This window comes from Sipha flava, unplaced genomic scaffold (genome assembly GCF_003268045.1).
Source record: "Sipha flava isolate LNK unplaced genomic scaffold, YSA_version1 65_pilon_pilon, whole genome shotgun sequence".
Classification (NCBI taxonomy): Eukaryota; Metazoa; Arthropoda; class Insecta; order Hemiptera; family Aphididae; genus Sipha; species Sipha flava.
Genome location: NW_020273605.1, coordinates 1,106,161 through 1,119,313, shown reverse-complemented (window position 1 = coordinate 1,119,313; position 13,153 = coordinate 1,106,161). Strand labels below are relative to the sequence as shown.

Genomic DNA, 13,153 nt, shown 5'->3' with positions numbered 1-13,153 from the left:
TTTTGCTGTAAAATTCCAAAAATATTTATTTATTTTTATTATTAGAATTGTAAAAAACTAATTATACAGAAGATAAGCTTATTTTTACTATAATAACTATTAAATGATAACTTAAAGAAAAAATAATAATAAATTACTTTTATCTGGTGTTTAAAATATAAACTTTTATTTTTTAAATCTAAATCATGTGTAAAATTTTGTTTTACTTTATAATAAATATTTTAAATGCCTTCGTAAATGAATAAAATAAACCGATAAAGTAGATGAATTAGACTCTAATTTTGATTAATTAGAGAACTGAATAATTTAATAAAACTGGATTTTGCAAGGATTATTTTAAAATTAACTCTTAAAATAATACACTGAATAATGTGATTTGATGAATACATTTTTAACACCTTGTTGAGTCCTTAAATAAATGTAGGTACCTATTTATGGCATAAGATACAAATAATTGTATCAAAAACTTATATGAGCACCCTAAAAATTGCTTAAATTATTTATTTATCTATTACACTGTTAAGTGTTATAACAAAACTTATTTTAAATGAGGGTTTTTTTCATTTCCAATGTATAATTTCTAAATTTACTTGAATTTCTAAAAATTAGAAACTAAAGAGTGCATATAAAAATAGGCAAATTAAATTCGAATGTTTATGATACATTCTTATAGCTCGAAAAATATCGTCCAAGTGTCTAAGATATTTCAAAAAGAAAAAATATAAAAGTCATCAACTTCCGGATTCTCGAAATTCGAAGCTATATACCATATTCACGATCGTTCGTGAATTACTGGTTCCGTGAATATGCTTGCAAATTCTAATAAATAAATTGATAATTGGTACCCGTATTAAGTTGAACTTTGTGATAACTTAATGTGCTATACATGTATACAGGTACTTTGATATTCAATTGGAATTATATACATATAATACGGGCCCAAATATGCCATACCATAGATATTATGATACATTTTAAATGCATGATTAATGCGTGATTAATAATAGAAACGAGAAATGTGTGAATTCAAATTTTATACTTGTAAAGACATTTTTTTCAACTCAATAATTACTTATACTATGGTCCAATGTCTGGGTTTTGAAAGAGATTAATCTTTTTTTCCGAACGCGATTGTTTTAAATTAGATGTATTTATACACAATGTTTACTGGTGCGTAATAGACCCGTGCACAGGAATCGTCCAAGTGGGAGGGGGTTCAAAATTATTTACGGTATGTTAGGTAAGAAGTCATTAAAAGAAATATTCGTTGAGATACCCATGATCAAAAATATCAGGATCGAAAATCAACTAATCAACAAATGTCTGAATTTCTTGTCTTAGTTGACTTGTCAGTGAAAACGCGTTCTATAGATGACTGCTTTTAGGACCATAATTGACATTACACGGGGAATGCGCGAAAATTCAATAGAAAAAGGCGTCAAGTCGATAAAAATTGGCACTGCTCAAACAAAAATAGACAACTTCATATGAATTTTCTAGTCAGTTTATCTTTTATAGAATGAGGACTGAAAATATTTCTTTTAAAAATATATTTAAAAAAGATTTTAAATGGGAAGGGGTTTAGAACCCCCCCCCCCTCTTTACGCACGGGTCTGGTGCGTTATAAAATTGCACTCGAGTTATCGAGTCGGATATAAAAAGTTACTTTCGCAACATTGCTGGGATACTTTTAATGACAATAATATTTGTATTGGGTATTGAGCATACAAAATGTTACCATTGTTACTTATATTATGGTTGCGAGTTTCGAAAACCGATTAGAACAATCGGAATTTTGGAATTGGTTCGTCGAAGTTAAGATTTCGGGTTGTTTTGTTACACTCGCATAACAACATATACCTATTACAAATTCGTATCGTAACCATTGTGACGTGTATCTGTACACATAAGTATGTAGGTTTTTTTTTTGCACGTTTTCCTTGTTTACACGTCATCACGTCTAGCGTGTTAATAACGAATTTAAAAAGGTTTTTTCAGGATCGACGTAATAACCTCCCTCCGCTTATCAGTTCTACGTATATTGAATGTATGTGTATGTGCGTGTGTTATACTTCTCATAACTTGAAACAACGTTTCGGAGACAATCCGTCCAAGGCGTATTGTCGATGTTTTATGACTTGCGGCCTGGTTTATGAATTGGTCTGGAAGGAACCGGTTTAAATCGATGTACAACCGCGAAAAAGAATACGAATAAGAGAGGGGGATGATATATTTTACACGGCGAATATCGTAACTTATATCGTTTGTCGCGTACACCGCACGGTTGTTGGCAATTGATTAAATATTCATAAATCAACGAACGTTTCGATCGATGAGATATCCGATGCGTTCGAGCGCACGGAACCCGTACCTACCCGTATTGATGGGCCACACGTCGGACTCGGCCACCTGGTCGTGTGCCGCCGAGGTTATCCGGGCACGCGAACGCGTAATTTATATTCGTTTTCATCGATGACCTTTGAAAATCCTGTTATCGCATCGTCATTATTATTATAATCATCATCACCGTCATCGCGAATATAATCAAATTCAATCGTAACTCGTTCGTTTCGCATCGCGTCCCGTGCGCGCGCGACACCTCCCGACTACGACGTCTCCCACCCCGTTCTCACGGGTGCACGTGCCGCGGGCCAGTAACGAATACGCGTCGGGCACCCCTACCACGTCGGAGCACGGGTCTTCAACGCGATGGTGCGGACGGAGAACGTTTCGCCGGAGCTGTCGTCGACGCGTCCACCAGTGCAATCGTGTACACCGCTGACGTACTGACCGTCGTCGTCGTTTTTTTTTCCGCCGATTCCCGTGCCTCGTTTTCAGTCACCGAACTTTACCCGTTAAGTAATTTACACACGCACACACACACACACACACACAGACAGATCTCATTACGTTGTCGGACACATAAATTACGTGTACCGTATCTACGTATTAGCATTAACGTTACAACAATAACAACAACACTATTGCCCTAATATACCTATTAATATGTTGTTACAGTTTGCGGTCGCGCGCGCCGATCGAAGTCTTCACCGTCGAAATGTTGTTGTACCCACCGATGCGAAAACTTCCGACACTGTCGGTGAGTGTTAACAATTTTATTGCACGTCGTGCACATAGGTGTGGGAATTTCCGTGATTGTTCATTGTTCGTCGTCATACTTTGACGACCGTGCGCTACGCGTACACACGAATGGAACACTTGACGTGCGTCGTTTCGGGGATTTGTTTCTTCGCGATCAAATTTGTCCGACTCGATTTACGGAAATGTTTGTTTCGTTGTTGGACCAACAACGGTCGGACAAATCATACGTCAAATCGATCGCACGTGCGACGGACGAATAAAATGTACCGTGCTAGATAGTCGTAGGAGTGGATTTGGAAACTGTAGTAAGAAACATTCGCGTCTTTTTGTAAATGCTCGTCTGTGTCCCTGGAGTTACAATATTTTTTATCATTTCGCATACCGATTACGGTTAAAAGGTTTTTATCGCTACACAATAACATTAGCACGTCACAAAATCACCCCACTAAGCAATAAATTATCCCTTGACGCGCGGAAGAAATACATCGAGTAATAAATAATAATATTTTTTACGTATAATGTGAAACTGTCAAAGACCCTGAAACATAATAATTTATTGACCAATTATGTATGTGCATAAAAATGTCGGAGTTCGAAAAAAAAATTCTGAACATCGTTACTGTGACAAGGATCGAACGTATTTACACATGTGACGTCACCTGTAGCTCGGAGTTATCGCATGCATAGTGCCACCATAGCGAAGGCAGTAAGCATTATAACATATGTTGCATATTACCTTCGCACTGTGCTTTGTAATTATTACCTTGCCATCATTTATTTTTGAGTTTCCATCAATTCTAACAGTGAAAATGGTTCATCAGAAGTTATTCAAGCCCAATTGTATTGTCATAATATAATAAATAATTGATGAAATTTTATCGTATACACTTTCGTCAAAAATAAGTATATCGATTATAACGAAAATACTTTATGATCAAATGAGAATTGTTTTTAATGTTAGCGTTTTTAAAGTTCCGTTCAAGTCATTATTTCGTAAAAAATAAATACAGTATCACAATCCATGTGACGTCGCGTACGTTTCATTAGACGCAGAAAATATGGTTGAAAATACATTTTAAGACTACAGATCAATTTGTTTTCATTTACAGTAGTAGCTTAAAAAAAAACTAAATAGACTAAACATATTTTTTAACATTTTATGATGTCTAATTAAAAACTAAAAAATATGTAAATTCTTCGGAAATTGAAAAGCTCCATGAAATAAATTAAACGTATATTTTTAACACAGATTCAAATTAGAACATTAGGCAACTGTGACGCGTGTAAGAAAATTGTACTGATATTAAATACATGTTTTTAAATAGGTATTAATCTAATCTATATATTTATTATTAGAACTAAAAACCTCATTATTTTTACCTGCGTATTAAATATCAACAATTATATTTTATTACCATGTATTATATAAAAGTAACATGTTCAAGGATCAATGTGCATATTTATTGACAACTTTAAAAACTTTTGTTTTTATTTAAATTTAATCAACGTCTCCGTATAATTTATTAGCTCACCGTTCAATAATATATATTAAGTCAAAAATAATGTTAATAATTCTACGATTAATTGTATTAATTTGTAATAAAATGTAGACTAAAATGTTATAGGACTTTCTTAAATTGTAATCGGGACTTTAGAACAACATAGTTGGGTTCTGGTCATCGTTATATTAAAACTTTAATAAATAAAATAATTACAAATAATTAATAATCTAAAATCGTAAGCACAGTTTATTTAAAAAAGCTGTTTACCTGGTTTTATATAATAAACTCATATTTGCTTAAAACCATTATATAGTATATAAACTAACTTTTTTTATATTTTATGTGATTACTTACTCGCGTATATGGAGTTAAGTTGATCGTTTCTTGTAGTGAATTCAAAGGATGAAAGTCCACAGAGCAGATTAATACACAATAGAATACACAATAAAAAAGTTATTTTAGTGAAATAATAAAATCAATAACTTAAATAAGTAATCAAAGAAAATAACTCTCGCGAATGCAATAATTGCATATAATTATTATAAACACTGGTTATACAGAGATTTATTACTTTTATTAGTATTATTTTGTATAGGTCAGTAGAGATTGACTTCTACAACTGAAATTGAAATTGTTCGTACTTGTATCATTGACCTATCCTACTCTTTTGAGTGATATCTGTTGTTTTTGTTTTATTAAAAAGGTACATAGGTACAAAATATGTTGTTGTTATTTACATATTTTGCTATGATAGTTATTAAGTATTTATACAAGTATATCTGTCAAAATTATAATGTTTATAAATATAGTTCCATTGTAGATGTATTGTTATAATATGGTATGTTTATTTAATTGGGTTTATGAGTGACATATTTTTAATGATCTTAGATTATGAAGTTTTATGACGTTATAGTATACATCATTATAAAAAATAAATAATATTAATGGACCATGAAAATTAATACTTATCCGATGTTAAAATGTTGACTTCTTCTTTTGTTATGTTTATACATATGTATATCTTATTTTAAGCATTTTTTTATAATACATATTTTATAATTAACGAGTAGTAAAGCTTCTGTAAAGAAAATTTAAATCCGAAAATTTTAAAATATACCAAAAATTACAAGTTTTGTTTCTTATGATATTCATTTGTATAATAGTATGTTTGAATATTTGAACCAGAATTGTGTTAATGACTTACGATATTAATTACTCAGATAGTTGGAATAATCTAGTAATATATAAGACCCATTAAAAATAAAACGGTTTCAAACTTTTTTGTGATTGTTACTAGTAGGTTAAACAAATAAAAAAATTATTATTATTAAAAATAACTTTAACAGCAATGTATTAAATACTCGTCTGTACAGGAAAACAAAATATAATGGTATAAGTAATTAATTGTGTTTTCTATTTCTAAAAATATTTCATATTAAATGTATATAATTATGTACAGAACTTAATTATAAAATACAGTGCCATCATACATACTTAAACTAATATGAAATATTTATGTTGGTCCAATGCTGTTTTTTCCAATTTTTTTGTTATGGTAACCAACAAATTTCCTGTATGTTGGGTAGGCAGTTCTTCAAAATATTTATATAGCATTATATTTAATTAGGAAATAAACTAAAATTTAAAATACTTCAATTCTATACTGCAGAAGAGTGTTAAATATAGGTTTGAAAACATTTACACAAAACAAAGTAACAAAGGACTAAAACATTTAATTAAAAGTTATAATGTAATATTGAACAATGTAGTATCGTTACATTTAATTTAAATATGTTATGTACATAATGTAAAATGTATAACGTATACAATGTATGTATAGTATGATGGTATGTAATGTATGAGGGTTCAGCCCGTATATACAAATAAAATAAATAAGTAACGTGCATACTTATTCGTACATTAGACAGTTTAAATATGTAGGTACTTCGATTTTACGATCAAGCAATTATTAGAAAATTATATTTTGACCTGAATAAATAAATTAATATCTAATAATAAAGTATTCAATTTTTTTTAAAAAAAATAAACAACACTTCAGTTATAGTCTAAAAAAAAAAATGGCTACTATTGATTTTATTATCGTTACGCAAACAAAACGTTTACACTTATTGATTACAATAATTAAAGAAGCGTATCAATGATTATCGTCAATATTAGATGATCACAGTATAATAGTTCTCTTGATTGTAACGTTAAATCAGTGGCGTTATTTCAATTTTAAGTAGAGTAATCGGCATGCTCTTATTAAATTGACGATTCGGTAGCTCATTTGACCAAAGTGCCGATTACCGTGAGAGGAGTGGGACTTCAAAAAATTTCAAAAATACACTGATTTGTACTTTATATATAAGTATCCCAGTAGACAGGAAATTTTTATGGGGAGGGGGGTTCATGGTTGGAAAAAATAACTCATTGAATGTATTTAACGTAAAACAAAATTTGTATTTTTCTTGTCTTGCTTCCTAATTTATATCGATAATCGATATGTGAATGTGATAAGAATAAAAACAACTAATACTATTATAAAATCTAAGTATTAAACTAAATAATGTGTAATGGGGGGTTGAACCCCCTTCTCCTGTGTCTATACCACTGAAGTATCCATAGAGTATTCCTCTAATTTTTATGATTTACAACATGTCAATGGCTTTATGAAACACGTATTTATATTTTGATAATGTGCCTACTTTGGAACAGCAAAATTCTTGACTGTAGCGAATGCATGAGTTGCCTTTCCCTCAAATAACAATGTTAAATCATAATTTTTTTTTCTCATTAGAATTTTAAAGTTATTTAATGATTTACCATTGTTAATAATTAAGCTTTGAAAATACTGTACAAAAGTATCTCATACTGTTAGCGTAGTCTAGTAACACAATTTCTGAAAGAGTCGTCGTTGCACTTAAATTAGAATCGAGTTGATATCGGAAATAATTTTTTCTTTCGTTATTCTATTCGCAGTTGTCAGTGTTGTTATGGGTCACAGTATTTCAAGTAACAGTGCCCGTCGTAAATGGACAAAACGGAGATGACTCTGACATCGATAAACATATTCAGGAAGTGTTTCCAACACCGCCAGGGACGCAATCTACTACCACCGACAATTGTTCATGTGTACCGTTTTACAGATGCAACAACAGTACAATCAACACAGATGGTACAGGTTTAATTGACATAAGGTAAGTGTTATTAAATATATAAAAATAGTTTAAGTCTCTATGTATTATAAAAAATTTTTAAAAAAAAAACATCCGATACTACTTTTTTAAACGCGAAACAGATAAAACGAAAATAACAAATATACATCGTATGTTACACATTTTGTACCGTAATTATTTTGACAGGAGGTAAAAATTTTACTGTATACTTTCGAACTGAACCTGTTTTATGATGAAATGAATACTATGAATCAGTTACACTTAAAAAATCATGACGATTAATCGTTTTGTTCAGAAGATGTAAATCTCATTAAGAATTCGAATACACATTTTAAATACTATCTACTGAAAAAGTATTCCAAATATTGTTTTAGAAGCTTAAATTTTTTTTGTTGCTGTAGGTTTAACAGCGGACCGTGTGATAACTACTTGGAAAAGTGCTGCGTTGATCCTCTTACGAATAATCCGATTCAAGAGTCGAAAAATCCCAAAGCTTTCAATTGTGGCCAGTGGAACTCTGGTGGAGTTGGGTTCAGAATAACCGGAAATTACCAAAGTGAAGCACAATTCGGCGAGTTCCCGTGGATGGTAGCAATTCTGAGACAGGATAATATCGCAAATAAAATTACCTACTTGTGCGGTGCATCATTGATTCACCCAAAGGTCGTGATGACCGCAGTCCATTGCATACACGAGTAAAGTTTTTGTCTAACATTAAATTTATGAGTGTTCCAACATAAAATATCATGTGATATAAGTGTATTTAATTTGAACACAATTGAACACAATTTGAACCTATAAATTCTTACAGCGATCAAATATTTGAAACTTTCTGGGAATATATTATGAAAATGTTCATATTATATATTTGATAAAATCAAATCTACATGCAGTTTTGTGGGTCCGAGTAGATTTTTACTAATTCACTTTTATCTCAAATTTTTTTTTTAATGTAAACGTTCTATTTAAAAAAACTGTAAAAAAAACTCTTCTAAAGACGATATTGTAAGTAATGAGTATTATCGAAGGATGAGTGAACAAGATTGATTGGCTAATCACTGTGACTTTGATACAATATATTTATCCACTACACCGGAAATTTCATTATTATGTTTAATGCAATTAAATAATATTTATTCATTATGTTTATTAGACGAGAGAATAATATTTTTCTATTAAATTTGAAAAGAATTTATTGTCTGACTGGTTTCGATTTTCAACTTTCCGGCCGAAATTTCCAACTCAGCGCCTAAGCATATATAGACTTTTAAACAGTATTTTTTTTTATTTTTTTTGTGATCCAATAAAGTAATATATTATAAACTATATTTACTTATGATGTACTGTCTTAATCACTGAGCCTCTTAAACGTATATTTATATTGTAAAAAATAGCTAGCGGAATAAATAAAAATATTACATTGTACCACGGTTGTAAATCTAGAATTCTTTGAATGCTGAACTACCCTACCGCCAGTGCTCGACTTGGAAAAATTAAAGAAAGGGGACTCTGTTTGCTTAAAAAACATTGTGTCTCCAAAATTTGTTAAGCGTTATAATTATAACATAATAATAGTAGGGGGGCTCAAATTTCTAAAAATTAGAAGGGGTACGCCGTCCCCCTGCGTCCCCCCACAAGTCAAGCACTGCCTACCACGAATCACGAGTTTCGTGTAGCTGCGCAATAATAAAATATTATTTTTGGATTTGTTTTAATTAAAGCAAAACACCCGGCGAACTTATTATACGCGCCGGAGAATGGGATACGCAAACGGAAAACGAACTGTTCCCGTTCCAGGACGGTCGTGTTGCGAAAATTGTAAAACACGAAAAGTATTACGGCGGTGCGGTTCACAACGACGTGGCGTTGATTTTCCTGACTGAGCCGTTCCATCTCACCGATAACGTGGGCACCGTTTGCTTGCCACCCCGAAATTTTCAATTCAACAGGGAGAAATGTTACGTGAGCGGCTGGGGAAAAGACATATTCGGTAAGCACATACGACGACGTTGTATAAAAACGAACACTGTAGTTGGGGGCAGGGCCGGATTTAGGAGGGTGGGTAGTGGGACCGGGCCTCGGACCTCCATTAATTGTTGTTTTTTTTGCATCCAAGTATAAACACAATATAACATTTGCAAAATAAATTTAAATCACAACTTGAATAAAAATGTTCAGTAATTGATATTGTCATAAATTTATAAATAAATGTTATTATTAATGTTTAATAACTAATAATGTATTTACCTATATATTATAATTGCATAAAAATTAATAGCGAGCTTACAAGTATAAATTTAAATTATTTTCTACCTTTATTGTTTCATTCAATTCAACACGTTGAACCGTGTTTGACGAGAGACGCCGATGAGTTCGTTTTCTGCTTCCCTTGTATGCGAGCGTATATAACATTGGACATTATCGACTATAATTTCTCATATCGTTTGTAATTTCATTTTTAATGTCTTACAATTTATTTATTTTTTATTTTTAATTACATAGAAATCTCGCTTCATTAATAACATAGCACAAAATAGGTGTATTTATGGGAAACGTGTTTTTTTTTTGGCGGTATGTGGTTATATTTCAGACCAACACGAATTAAACGTAACCGTGGTCAATGTTCGTATAGCATTATCAAGACCATAGTTACTACATTATGCTCGTTGTCGGTAAGGTTAAGCTTTTGTTTTATGTTCTTGGATTTCGTTAACTGAAAACTTGTGAACCTTACTCCTCGACCTTTATATTCTGTTCCATTTACATTTTCATTTTTTTTTTTTTTTTTAATACGTCAAGTGTTCCGTACATATAGTGAAGGATTTACACTCATGGCTGACGAGCAAATACAAGAAATTTTCTACGTGAGGTGTGATCAACTGGTAACCTATCGCATATAAGTCCCTACGAAGCGATTGAATAAAAACGTAAAGCATGATAAAATGTGGATTTTCAGATGTTAACATTTCGAGTTTACTGTAATACGTCCATACTCGATTTATTTATTTTTTAAACTGACAGGCTGCGAATAATTATATTTTTATTTATCAAACACGTTTCGCATTAGTTATAAAATACCGGTATTTATTAAATTCACTGACATAACAAAAACGTGTTGCTTACATTTGTATGACAAAGAATAATCCCAAAGTGTAGTAAATCACGTCTTAAAATAGGTCATATATATGTAAGAACTAAAATGAAAACACGTTTTACATTAGCTATACATTTTTCTCGATCAGGGAATTTATTTATCAGTCTTAATTTTAACATCATGTTGAAACTAAAATATCGAATTTATTTTATACTATGTAAATATTTACCAAACTATTAAGGTTAATTTTATATACCTATTTATATAATTTATTTACAGCATATTTTAAAATTAATATGTTCAAAATACATTGAATAATTTAGCACATATTTGACTAATAATTACAAAATATAAAATATTTATTCATTGAATTACTGTACAGTAGAATAATATTAGTGCAAATATTAATGTTATGTTTATCATAAATTTCGTATTATTTTATACCAGTACCTAATTGTTCCATTTTATAGGTAAAGACGGTGTTCATCAAGTTATTTTGAAAAGGATTGATTTGAAGATGGTACCAGACGATATTTGCCAAGATCAATTGAGACAAACCCGGTTGGGCCCAAAGTTTCAACTGCACGAGAGTTTTATTTGTGCCGGCGGAGAAGTGGGAAAAGACGCCTGTAAAGTAAGTATGCGTATAAACGCACCGAGTACTCGTATATCACAATGAAATATGATCCAAAAACGATTTTCATTTTTTTCACGATCAAATTTTATCGATTTAACTTAATGATTTTCAAAAAAAAAAAAAATAAAATAAAATAAAAAAAACTGATAGCGCCTTTGGATCGTCTCATTGCATATGGAATTTCTTGGATATGCACCTCTGCGTCCGTTGATATACCTAAGGGCATTGCAAACGGTCGATTATTTAAACTAAAACATACCTATCTTTTGTCAATCATACCGATGGATTGAATAATGCGATAAGACTTTCGAAAACTGTTTTAAATTCTTTATAATGTGTATTTTAGATTGATCAGACCAATTTTTCAAATTTTAATCCCTAAAGTTTAATACATTGGTTTGAATATTTAAAAATTTACGAAATTTTAAATGTTGATTGTTCCAAGTTAAAATTAAAAATCTTGAAATGTGGATTGATTGATCTCATGTAGACAAAATAACGAATTCAAATCATTTTTTAAAAATCTTATCGCTACTTATTACTAAGTTGAACGGTAGGATTGACAAAAAGTACATACTTTTAGCACAATAAGACATACGTTCTGGATTGTTCACGCGAGCGACGCGGTGTCGGTGACTTGTACGTGCGCGTGCGGAAGATCAAGGAAGAGTGGAAGCCCCACACTAACACTAATGATCATTTATTACGCATACACATGTACGCTTCACACGCAAGCAATAATATAATTACCTATACCGAACTCCTAAAAAATGATCCGTTTGTAATGAACGTTGCCTAAGATTGCTCGTGTCGTTAACGTACAGAAAACCAGTTTGTGTCGAAACAGATATGTTTATAATTTTTCGAAATTACGTGTACTCAGGGCGACGGCGGAAGTCCTCTGGTGTGCCCCACCCCGGAACATCCAGAACAGTTCCATCAATCCGGCATCGTTGCGTGGGGAATCGGCTGCGGCGAGAAAACTCCGGGTGTGTACGTGGACGTGTCGCATTTCCGGCTGTGGATCGATCAGCAAATGATCAACCACGGATATGACACCACCTACTACGACGCGTACTACACGCCGCCGATGGGAAATTAACATATTGCACTCCACCGTATCTCTTAACTTCTCTCTTTCATACCACCTCGCTTCATCTCATCATCCACATTCACTACCCTCTTCCTCTCCTCTCACGTTATCTTTTTTTATTTTCCATAATCCGACTTTGCAGTGTCGTTACCACCGCTGACCACTCCGATCGGTCGACCGTCCGACGGAAATCTAAGATAAGTTGGCCGTGAAACAACCGATTACCGTGTTCTACGTGCGTGGATCGTATCACGGAGGATGTCGTCAACGTTGTCGATACGTTTTTATTATTTGCATCTGTAATTGAAATTATTAGAGTTTAACGTTTTTTTCATTCATAAAAGTCCGGGGTCTGCCACCTCGATACAAAAATGTTCATTCCATAGATTCTATTTATTATATTCACATTTATAGAACATATTATTTATTATAACTAAAATATGATCTTATTTTTAATTTTTATTTTATTTTATCATTTGCATCATTATTTTGTGAATTACCTACTGTTTATAGAGTAGTGATAACGAACTTAAGATTAAGTTTCAA

General features: G+C 31.8%; 1 protein-coding gene across 2 annotated transcripts; it reads left to right on the top strand.

Moving 5' to 3' along the window:
- The first annotated feature begins 2,631 nt into the window (after positions 1-2,631).
- LOC112691688 (phenoloxidase-activating factor 2-like) lies at positions 2,632-13,069 on the top strand. Of its 2 annotated transcripts, none has more exons than XM_025566043.1 (7): positions 2,632-2,854; positions 3,019-3,100; positions 7,587-7,804; positions 8,185-8,478; positions 9,505-9,773; positions 11,348-11,511; positions 12,398-13,069. In XM_025566043.1, exons 2-7 carry the CDS (start codon positions 3,059-3,061, stop codon positions 12,614-12,616), a joined length of 1,206 nt encoding a protein of 401 aa, XP_025421828.1. In that variant the 5' UTR covers positions 2,632-2,854; positions 3,019-3,058; the 3' UTR covers positions 12,617-13,069. The 2 variants fall into 2 exon arrangements, with proteins under 2 accessions (XP_025421828.1, XP_025421829.1); XM_025566044.1 differs by having other exon boundaries at positions 2,840-2,933.
- Positions 13,070-13,153: the final 84 nt, after the last annotated feature.

Excerpts from the sequence above, each read along its gene's own strand:
- LOC112691688 (XM_025566043.1), top strand. The coding sequence starts at position 3,059 with ATGTTGTTGTACCCACCGATGCGAAAACTTCCGACACTGTCG. Across the intron at positions 8,479-9,504 it reads GCAGTCCATTGCATACACGA|CAAAACACCCGGCGAACTTA; the intron begins GTAAAGTTTTTG and ends TTTTAATTAAAG. Across the intron at positions 11,512-12,397 it reads TGGGAAAAGACGCCTGTAAA|GGCGACGGCGGAAGTCCTCT; the intron begins GTAAGTATGCGT and ends ACGTGTACTCAG.